Here is an 11,728-nt window from a genome sequence, read left to right as displayed (position 1 = left end):
CAAATGATATTAAGGGCTAAAGTAGAGGGCAAATGTTTTGAGATTGATGAGGGCAACAAATGTACATATGTGCTTGACTCAATGGATATATGTATAGACTGTGATAAGAATTGCACGAGCCCTCAATAAAATAATTTTTAAAAATACATGCATCTTTTCCCAAAAATAAATAGGAGTCAGGACACAAAATGGAATCAGAAGCTGTTATCTCTGAGCTACTCCATTAGTATAGTTATCCCCCTTTACCACCAAGACATGGCCCGGAGAGCTCAGTGTTTCCTCAAATGCTTGGGATTCATTTCCGTGAGGAGGAAAGATGGGTATAGGCTGAAAGGAAATCATTTAAATTTGATCCATTCTCAGAAACTCAGAGCTATTTAATAACCTTGGTTTGAAATTGAAGGTCTATCGCTCTCCACTATGCACACGGAACGAAAGATGCCATGAATTTTGAGACTATCTCCTAAAATGTTGACCCCTCTAGAAAAGAAACAATGAAACCAAATCTTGAGAAATGATTTAGACATTGTGGTAAAATAGAGGCCGGTGGGACCCTCAAAACTATGGCCCTTCCCCTTCCGATCTGGAACTGAACACACTCCTATAGTAGAAAAGCCAATCGTTGAAGAGAAAGGACTTACGATTGCATGATTGGATACTGAAGCAGAACTTAAGACTGTTTGGTAAACTTACAAAATCGGAATGAGTCCGATAATGCCCAGCAATTATTTCTCTGAATGGCAGCCCCAAGCAGTATGCGTCCACTGCAGCTACTAACCACCTGGCCTATCTGACATCAGCCAAGACTGTGACAGAATTCCATGAGCCACTCAGCTTGGGTGTGGCTGCAGGCAGGCTGGACATAATCTCAGCCAATTGTCCACATAGTTTTCTACTTAGAAAAACTGACAATCCAGGATAGAGGAAAGTCATTGTCACGTACACTTCAAGGCTAGCCAGTAATTCAGAACGTGATACTCACCACAGAGCATGGTCACACAGTCTATGATGGAATGAATCCATGCCGTTTGTGCATAATCCTGAGCAAAGTACGTCTGGAACTCAACGAAAAAAATGGAAATGCATCTGAAAAACACAATGCACGCGTTTTAGGCATAATGTGGATTTTAGTCAGAACTTACAACTTTGGTTTAATCAGCTGCTTCAGTTTCCAGGAGCCTGTGATTGGACCACGCACCAAACCCACTGCCATCTGAGCAAGGCTGTAAATATTCAGGAAGCAGATAGTCCATCTTTCTCCTGTGAAGTGGCTGGTGGGTTTGAACTGCTGGCCCTGAGGTTAGTAGTCCTCTGCTTAACCAACAGCTCCACAATGAGTGAGAGATCAGTTACTGAGTTATTCTAGAGCAGTGGTTCTCAACTTTCCTTTCAAACAAGGCCTTATGTTGTGGTGACCCCCCAACCATGAAATTATCCTCCTTACTACTTCATAGCTGTGATTTTGCTACTGTTATGAATCGTCATGTAAATATCTGATATGCAGGACGTATTTTTTAAATCATTTTATTGGGGGCTCATACAACTCTTATCACAATCCATACACACATCAATTGTGTAAAGCGCATTTGTACATTCATTGCCCTCATCATTCTCAAAACATTTTCTCTCCACTTAAACCCCCGGCATTAGGTCCTCATTTTCCCCTCCCTCCCCACTCCCCCCTCCCTTATGAGCCCTTGATAGTTTATAAATTGTTATTTTGTCATATCTTGCCCTGTCTGACGTCTCCCTTCACCCACTTTTCGGTTGTCTGTCCCCCAGGGAAGAGGTCACATATAGTTCCTTTTAATCAGTTCCCTCTTTCCTACCCACTCTCCCTCTACCCTCCCTGTATCGCCACTCACACCACTGTCCCGTAGGGCTCATCTGCCCTGGATTCCCTGTATTTTCAGTTCCTATCTGCCAGTGTACATGCAGAATGTATTTTCACTGTTATAAATTGAACATAATTAAAGCATAGTGATTAAGCACAAAGCAACATGTTAATTATATATTGTGAAATATTTATTTCTAATTACAAATAAATGAAATTTCATCTTGAAGCATGGTGTAGCATGGGTAACAGTTTTCATGCTGGGTACTTGTATGTGGGTGTATCTGCATGTGGGCGGACCTACCTGGAGACAGATAGAGGAGCGGTGTCTCTGTTCCTAAAACCATCAGAAATATGTGTTTTCCGATGGCCTTAGGCGATCCCTGTGAAAGGGTCATTTGACCCCCAAAGGGGTCGGGACCTACAGGTTGAAAACTGCTGTTCTAGAGGATACGAAGAACAAGTGTTCCACCATCAATGGGGCTGCTGAAGCCAAGTAGATGTGAAGATTATTGCTATAGGAAATGACTTAAGGAAAAGATAAAAGGTCAAAAGTATGGAATCGTGTTTATCTGCAACACCTGTAACTTCTAATCGATTGTTATATAAATTAAAATTTGTCAATGAATGCTGCATCTGTAGAACCAGGACGCTGGGTCTCAGGGAACAACAAGTTCTATTAGCATAATGTAGTTCACAAAGACAATGTTTTACATTCCTCTGAGTTAACAGAAGGAGACCTGGTGGCATAGTGGTTATGAGTTAGGATGCTAACCACGAGACCCAACAGTTCGAAACCACTAGCCAACTCCAAGGGAGAAAGAAAGTTCTCTACTCCTATATGAAGCTACAGTCTCAGAAACTCTCGGGGGCAGTTCTACCCTGCCCTAAGGGGTTTCAGTGAATCAGAATTGACTTGATGGCAGTGGGTTTCGAGTGAATAGCAACTGGGGCCTAAAAATGGTCCTGAGCAGTTGTCTAAGGTGCAACCATTGGTCTTTCTCTGTGGAGTGGTGCAAGTCAAAGACATATGGGAACAATGAGACCACGTGGACTAATGGATCATATAACTACCAACTCTATGACCCTTCACTGAAGAACAAGGTAGTGCATGGCCACTAGCACCAACCGTTCTGAAAGGGATCGCATAGAAGGTTCTCGATAGAGTGGGAGAAGACGCAGACCAGAACTCAAAATCAGAAAAGAGATGAGGATTTCAGGTAAAATGGAGACAAGTGGGACCCCCAGGACTATGGCTATTACCCTTCAGGCTTGGAACTGAACTCACCCCCGTAGTAGAAAAATAAACCCTTTAAAAACAAAAGGGCAGCATTTACCCCAGGACAATGTTCAAGGGCTTCGGAAAGAAGGAAGGAAGGAAACAGGAAGCATAAGGAGGAAGTGAAAAAAGTGATAGCACAGAGGAGATTTCAGTCAATGAGTTAGCATAAACTATGTACACATTATTGAATGTAAACTGATGATCTACTCGGTAAACCTTAACCTAGTACACAATATTTTTTTAACTTGACAATGAAGAGTTATCCATGAGCCACCCAACTCCAGAGTCTGTCCAAAGTAATAAATAGATGATGATGCGGGGTGTACATAAAAGAATAAATCCTAGACCACTGGGCTACTAGCCACAAGGTCGATGGTGTGAGCCCTCCAGCTTCTCAGCAGGAGAAAGAGGAGGCTTGCTGTCCCTGTGAAGATTCACGGCTTCGGAAACCACTAGGGAAGTTCTACCGCATCCTATCCCGTCACTGTGAATCAGAATTGACTTGATGGCAGCGTGTTTAGGATTTTGTTTGTTGTTTGTTTGTTTAGAGACCATGGGTGGTCCATATGGAGCTTAGTGTGCAGCGAGATGATCAGGATTATCCCGTGGAAGGTTGAGAAACCAATCAGGAAGGAGCAGAGGCCAAGGTCGAACAATGATGAAAGCCCAACAAAACTGCAGTCAACCTGAAATGAAATGACTGGGGCTTTAGGCTTCTACCTCAGTCACTCATTGACTATGCCTCCCAAACCCCTAACCTCCTGCCCCCAGCAAGTAGTGCTCTTTGGAGAGGCAACCGTCTACAATGGAGCAGAAGCCTGAAGGACACAGATTGAAGCAGCAGGCTCTCCTGGACCCTGCAGCTGAACGTACATATCAGTGGCACATCTCTGCATTTCCCACAGTGCTTTACTCCTCCACACTGAGGTCTGTTGCGCAGTCCCAAGGATATGAAACGTGATCCTTCTCCGATCAACGATTTAAATCAGGACTTAGTTGTTAGATAGTCATATTTAACAACAGAGAATGGTAACACAACGGCCTTACCACTCTACTAGATACTTGGATTCAATGTAAGCAAGACTTGATTGGGAAAATTAAAATGTAATTAGTGTGTTGCAAAGCTTTTTTAAAGCATGATTCAACAGCGACAGCCTTAAACTAGCTTTGATTCAGGAAAAAATGAATTTTTTTTGGTGGGTGGGTGGGGTCATGGCTTCCTTATTAAAACAGTTAAAATTGTGCTTAGTTTTGAGCCAGAAAAGTCTTTATTTTTAAGGGCTACCCTCTACATTAGCAGCATATTTGCCCTGTAGCCAGAAGGTCTCCTAGAGATCAACATCAACCTGGTTAGGCATCACTAATCTGATCAATTGTGTGTTGTTAGATGGCATCAAGTTGGTTCCAACCCACAGCAACTCGACGACACAGAACAGAACGAAACGCCACCCTGTCCTTACAGCTGTTCCTCTACCTGGACCCATTGTTGTAGCCACCGTGTCACTCCATCTCATTGGAGGCCCTTCCCTTTTGAGCGAAAAGTAAGAGGTCCTTCTCCAGGGACTGGTCTCTTCTGACAGTATATTCAAAGTACGTGAGTCCAAGCATGCCATCCTAGCCTCTCAGGAGCACTCTGGCCATACTTCTTCCAAGACAGATTGGTTTGTCCTTTTAGCAGTTCATGGTACTTTCAATATTCTTCTCCAGCACCACATTCAAATGCATCAATTGCCTAGTTCTACCTATTATACAACATGAAGGGTTCTGGAATTCCCATTTTTCTCAATGCCATCCATCATTTGCTATTATCCACAGTCGAATGCCTCTGCATAGACGATAAAACACAGGAAAACATTTTGCAGGGTATGATTCTCAGCTTTCAGGCAAGATCTATCTGACATCAGTAATGATCTCCCGTGTTCCACATCCTCTTCTTAATTGAGTTTGAACTTCTTACAGCTCCAATTTGAAAAGGGAATAAAGAAGAACTCTTAAATAAGAATTTGCTTTGTATAAGGAAAACTGAAGAAGAATTGATGCATTTGAATTATGGTGCTGGCAACAGATTTTGAGAGTGCCATGGACCCCCGGAAGAACAAACAAGTCTGTCTTGGACGAGGTATAATCAGAATACTGCTTAGAAGGGAGGGTGGCAAGCCTTCGTCTCATGCACGTTGAACATGCAACAGGAGAGGCCAGTCACTGGAAAAGGGCATCATGCTTGGTAAAGCAATCCCACGAGATGGATTGCCGCGGTGGCTACAAAAATGCGATCAGCCTAACAATTGTGAGGATGGGCGCCTGACCAGGCAGTGTTTCATGCTGGTGTACGCAGTGTCCTTATGAGTCATGACCAACTTGACAGCACTTAACGACAGTCATCAACGGTTCTACTATTTACACAGTTCTCAAATTCTTCTGCCTACCACTACCCTAATTCGTACCATAGGCCAATCTCTTCTTTTTATCTCACTGAATCGTTTTTTTGGAGGAAACTTAACATTTATTTGTGTGGCTGTTTGTCTCTTGCTAGTCTGTGACACCCCCACCCCCAACTCCCTGAAACTTGCTTCATTGCTTTGTTTGTTGGCTGCAATCCGCATGGTCAGCTGTTCAAACCCACCATCAGCTCTGAGGAAGAAAGACTGGGCTTTCTACCCCTGTAAACAGTTACAGTCTCAGAAACCCACAGGGGGTTGCTATGAGTCAGCAGTGAACTCAATATCAGTCAGTTTTTCTAAGACAGAACAAAAGGGTGCCCATTGTAGTTATCTGAGTGTTACTTAATGTCATTAATGAGTATACGTCACCTCATTGAAGATTTATCTCATTTTTTCTGGCTCTCTACTTTAAATATGTGAAAATAAAATAAAATAGCTGATTCTGGGATGGACAACCCCCACCCCCACCCCCCGAGAAAAAAAAACCTACTGCTTTGAGATAATCCTTAAACCCTAAGACCAAACATATCCCCTTTATGTCTTTTTAAAACCTAAGAATAATTTAACGTAACTAGGAAAAACGTCTGCTTTGAGTACTGCGCTCTTTTAAGAACTAGCTATATCGGGCCAATGTGACAGCAGCAACTCAAAAGACAAGTCAGCAAACCTGGGCGGGTCATGAGTTTCTGTGAATAAAAGAGGAAACATTCAGAAAAGGACTTGGAGAACAGATGCGCAACTTGTAAAATGCAGCCAATGTCACCTTCGTGTACACATAGGCATTGTTGAATTGATACATGTTCTGCTGCGTATATGCTCCTCAACAAATAAGACAACTTTCAAAAACAGCAATAATACCTGAGGTTCTTAGGTGACCAGACTTGAGAGAGATAGTGGCCATATCTGTGTTTCTAAATTAATGTGACTTTGATGGAATACAAACTCCCAACTCGCTGCCATGGAGTTGATTCCAACTCAGAGCAACCCTCTGGGACAGAGTGGACCTGACTGTGGGTTTCCAAGACTGTAACTTTTCCCAGGAGTAGAAAGCCTGACCTTCCTCCTGCAAAGCAACTGGTGGAATCAAACTGCCGATCTTGCAATTAGCATCCATTGTGTAACCCACTGCACCACCACAGGCATATGGGAGAATATCTTATCATTTCTCAGTTGGTCTCAAAAATAAAAGGTGTCACCGAATTTCCCAAACTTCAAAGGTTCACCACTTACATCTTTGAAATACAGGCGCGGCCTAAAAGAAGAAGAACGCTATTACAAGGAGAGGCGGTTCTCACGCTGGACATTATTTCGGTTGTTCATTGGAATATTTGCACAATTACACGCATCAGGAGAGTTTGCTCTGCTCTCTGATTCTCACATTGGGTAATGAGTGCCCTTGATAAAGCTTCTTAATCCCCCAGGGTTTGTTTACGCATCTATAAAATAAGCGGTTTCATGAACATGACTGCATTAGCCAGAAGAAATTAGATTATACTGTCTTTGCAAATAACTCCTACAATCCTTTTATGGTTTTTCAGGCTCTGTTTATAAGAATGTGGAAACAAAATATCTCTGAAGTGTCATCCATTATGAAATTGCATTCTCAAAGATATTTTCTCTCAAGGGGCCAATGCACTTGCTATCTCTGCTCTGTTGTAAAATGTTGCTTCTGGGTCCTATAGAGGTAGATGTTCACAACATCTGACATTTGGTTAAGACTTCTCTCTAGGCCATGAAATTAATCTACTAAATCAACACAGACGGTGATTCATGAGGCCCTACAACCCAGCAGGTAAGAGCACGGCCACTCATTAGCCGTAGGACCTTGCACACGTTATTCAACTTGTCTACACTGTTACATGTTTCGTGATTTTTATCAGTGGGCGTGCTTGGAATCCCGCCAATGAGTTCAGAATAAGTGCTCAGTGAACACGGGGAATTATTTGTAGGAATCTGGCTGTTGTTTAACGAGGTCCACAGTCCCATAGAACTTTAGATAGCTATTGCAATAAGTTAACTTGGACCCACAAGTTAAAGAGAAAAATAGATCTCACCCTTGAGGGTTTTCCTGGGACCCTGAGACCAAGCGTTTCCTGTTACGTATCAGCTCCAACCCAAGGACTCAGTTTATGAATATCAGAGTATCATGCAATGATGCAATGAAATATGATTTTTAACGTAGATAATGTGTTTGGCAATAAGCTGTCTAGGAAAAAGTAACCAATGCACATTGAAGGACTGAGGGAGTACATAAATAATAAGCAAAACAAATAATATATAAAATTTTGGGGTTACAAAAGAGTTTGCATAACTTTAAGCTTCATGTAAATTTTGCATGGGAGGCAGCATAGTCAGGCCTTACAAGGCAAGAACATACGATTTTAAAGTAGTCTGGGTCATAGTGGTAGCATTGTTTCTAATAGCAAAAATGCAAAAAAAATCACATATCAAAAATTGTGTTAAATAAATTGTGATACGGTAGCATTCTAAGCAATAATTGTTCAACAAGGTAGATCCATATGTGATGTTATGGGAAGGTATTTCAAGAGATATTTATTTAGTGGAGAGAAAAAAGTTCAAAGCCGTGTGTGTATAATATGAATTCATGAGTGTAAAAAAAAGAGAGCATTCGTTAATATGTGAATAACCATTGTAACAAAGATGCAGGTTTGTCATGATGCAGTCTCCGTAACCTTAGGGTAATAAAAAGAAACCTCCTGCTTCTTTCCTGCATTACAGCTTTATTACTGGGGAAATACCAAGCCTTGAACCAGGCTGCAATCACATAAAAGTTATTAGTGCAAATTATTGTTATGTACTGCCAAGGGTGTGTTGCCAGAGAAAAGCAATAAAGAGTTCTATTTGAAAGAACAAACCAGTAGAAAGAGAGCATGCAGATTTCAAAATTGTATTTATCCCAAAGATATGAAGATTAGGTCCCTTCCTATGCTTTTTTAAAAATCATTTTATTAGGGGCTCATGCAACTCTCATCACAAGCTATACATACATCAATTGTATAAAGAAAATTTGTACATTCACTGACCTCATCATTCTCAAAACATTTGCTCTCCACTTAAGCCCCTGGCATCAGGCCTCATTTTCCCCTCCCTCCCCACTCCCCAATCCCTCATGAACCCTTGATAATTCACAAAGTATTATTTTCTCATATCTTGCCCTGTCCAACATCTCCCTTCACCCACTTTTCTGTTGTCCATCCCCCAGGGAGGAGGTCACATGTAGATTCTTGTAATCGGTTCCTCCTTTCCAACCCACTCTCCCTCTATCCTCCCAGTATCATCACTCACACCACTGGTCCTGAGGGGTTCATATGTCCTGGATTCCCTGTGCTTCCAGTTCCTATCTGTACCAGTGTACATCCTCTGGTCTAACCAGACTTGCAAGGTAGAATTGGGATCATGATAGTGGGGGTGGAGGAAGCATTTAGGAATTAGAGGAAGTTGTATTTTTCATCGTTGCTACATCGCACCCTGACTGGCTTGTCTCCTCTCTGAGACACTTCCGTAAGAGAATATCTAGTGGCCTACAAATGGGCTTTGGGTCTCCACTCCGCACTCCCCCCCTCATTCACTGTGGTAAGATTTTTGGTTCTGATGATGCCTGATACCTGATCCCTTCGACACCTCGTGACCACACAGGCTGGTGTGCTTCTTCCGTGTGGGCTTTGTTGCTTTTGAGCTAGATGGCCCCTTGTTTACCTTCAAGCCTTTAAGACCCCAGATGCTATATCTTTTGATCGCTGGGCACCATCAGCTTTCTTTGCCACATTTGCTTATGCACGCATTTGTCTTCAGCAATAGTATCATGGAGGTGAGCACAGAGGTATTAGGGGCCTTGGGGGCTGGCCCCAGTCCCAACTACTACATGGACACCTGCCCCTCCCCACAGAAGAATTTATTTCAAAGGAAGGCAGTGAATCTGCAGCTCTGGAGAGGACATATCTGATCGGAGTACACAGAAGCAGATGAAGGGGGAGGAGGAGAGAGCAGAGCACATCCTGGCCCACCAGGCTTTGAGGATGATGTTCCCGATTAGAGCAGCCAGTCCACAGAGAGGACCACATGGCCTGCCCCACTATGAGACATGATGCCCCTCACTCACCCATAGCCCTACAGGGGACAACACCAGAGACACAGTGTGGGAATTGTGCCCAATCTGATCCCACCACACTGAGGCAAAACACTAAGGGGGTGCAACAGAACAGCAAGGGAATGGAGCTGTGAGGTCCCCAGGGAATGCTGAAGGTGGACTTTGGGGCCATGGTGTGGTACCCCAACAGACTGGACTGGAAAACACTCCTAACGGCCAACAAACAATCCTTGAACAAACCACAAGCTTTTCTTTCTTGTGTTTTGTTTTTTGTCATTGGTTTGTTGTTGTTGTTGTTGTTGTGTTGTATAATGTTGCTTGGATTGGCTCTGTCTTGTTTTTGTGCATGTTATTATCTCCGCAGCTCTGTCTAAATAAGATAGGCTGGATGAACAATCTGGAGGAGAAAACAACGGGATCGACAGTTCTGGGACGACATGGGAGGAGGGTGGGAAGGTAGTGGTGTTAACAAACCCAGGGACAAGGGAACAACAAGTGATCCAAATTGGTGATGATAAGGGTGTGGGAGGCCTGATAGGGCATGATCAAGGGTAATGTAACCAAGAGGAATTGCTGAAACCCTGGTGGGGACTGAGCATTATAGTGGGACAGGAGGAAAGTCAAGGGAAATAGAGGAAAGAGCGGGGAGGCAAAGGGCATTTACATATACACATGCAAATATATTTATATATGAGGATGGGGAATTAGATCTATGTGCCTATATTTATAGGTTTAATATTAAGGTAGCAGATGGACATTGGGTCTCTACTCAAGTGCTCCCTCAATTAAAGAATATTTTCTTCTATTAAATTGGCATTCTATGATGCTCACCTTCCCGAAACAACTTCTGAAGACAAAGCGGGCGAATAAGCAAATGTGGAGAAGAAAGCTGATGGTGCCCAGCTATCAAAAGATATAGCATCTGGCATCTTAAAGGCTTGAAGGTAAGCAAGCAGCCATCTAGCTCAGAAGCAACAAAGCCCACATGTAAGAAGCACACCAGCCGGGGTGACCATGAGGTGCCGAAGGGATCAGTTATCAGGCATCAAAGAACAAAAAGCCATTGTATGCTTTTAAATAGATTCCATTCCATGTTCTTGGGGAAGTGAGGGGAAAATGAGATAGAGAATTTTTCTATTTATGCTGTTATCATTCAATGGCTTCTCTCCAACCTGGAATTTAGCCTCTACCAAACAACATCCCAAACCCAACCTACTGTCACTGAGTGAATTCTAACTCACAGCATCCCAGACCTAGAATCTTTAGGGGAGCAGACAGCTTCATCTTTCTCCCGAGGCACAGCTGGCAGGTTTGAACGGCCAACCTTGGTGGCTAGTAGCCCATCACAGCCAAAAATGCAAAATGAAACAGAAGCATTTTAAACTCTAGATTGTTAAGTTTATATGGGCTCAGTTCCTGATGACCCAACAGGTTGTCAAGGATTATTTGGGTCTTTCTTATTTTCCCCTTCTGAGATGATCATGCCCTCAATTCTGGGCAAGGCTACCTGCATATGGTATGATCACAAACCCACTATAAACCTTATGAGCACACTTTATTAACCTAGCACTCTTTCCTTATCCCTAAACTCAGAGCCGCATGCTACACCATCATGCTTCCTTGTCATCAGTGTGTCTCACTCACTCCCCCACGGAGTTATCAAATCAATTCATACCCATCGGGCCCGATGGGACAGAGGAGAACGCAGCTCCTGTAGGTTTTTGAGACAAAAAATATATATATATTTTTTTCTTATTGAACCTTTTTTATTGATCTTTTTTCTTTTCTTTTTTTTTTTAAATCATTTCACTAGGGGTTCATACAACTCTCATCACAATCCATACACATATCAACTGTGTAAAGCGCACCTGCACATTCATTGCCCCCATCATTCTCAAAACATTTTCTCTCCACTTAAATCCCCAGCATTAGGTCCTCACCTTTCACCTCCCTCCCCGCTCCCCCCTCCCTCATAAGCCCTCGACAGTCTACAATTTTTATTTTGTCATATCTTGCCCTGTCCGACGTCTCCCTTCACCCACCTTTCTGTTGTCCGTCCCCCA

General features: G+C 42.9%; 1 protein-coding gene across 1 annotated transcript in view; it reads right to left on the bottom strand.

Moving 5' to 3' along the window:
- SLC16A12 (solute carrier family 16 member 12) overlaps nucleotides 1-11,728 on the bottom strand; it is a 74,067-nt gene that overhangs the window by 15,253 nt on the left and 47,086 nt on the right. Inside the window, exon 4 of the mRNA XM_004701350.4 lies at nucleotides 983-1,086. Within this exon, the coding sequence (XP_004701407.4) occupies nucleotides 983-1,086 (104 nt within the window). The remainder of the gene's footprint in view (nucleotides 1-982; nucleotides 1,087-11,728) is intronic.

The sequence above is a fragment of the Echinops telfairi genome, unplaced genomic scaffold, assembly GCF_000313985.2.
Source record: "Echinops telfairi isolate 266 unplaced genomic scaffold, ASM31398v2 ScPeMD7_70;HRSCAF=299, whole genome shotgun sequence".
Taxonomy (NCBI): Eukaryota; Metazoa; Chordata; class Mammalia; order Afrosoricida; family Tenrecidae; genus Echinops; species Echinops telfairi.
This window is presented reverse-complemented; position numbering and strand designations above follow the sequence as displayed.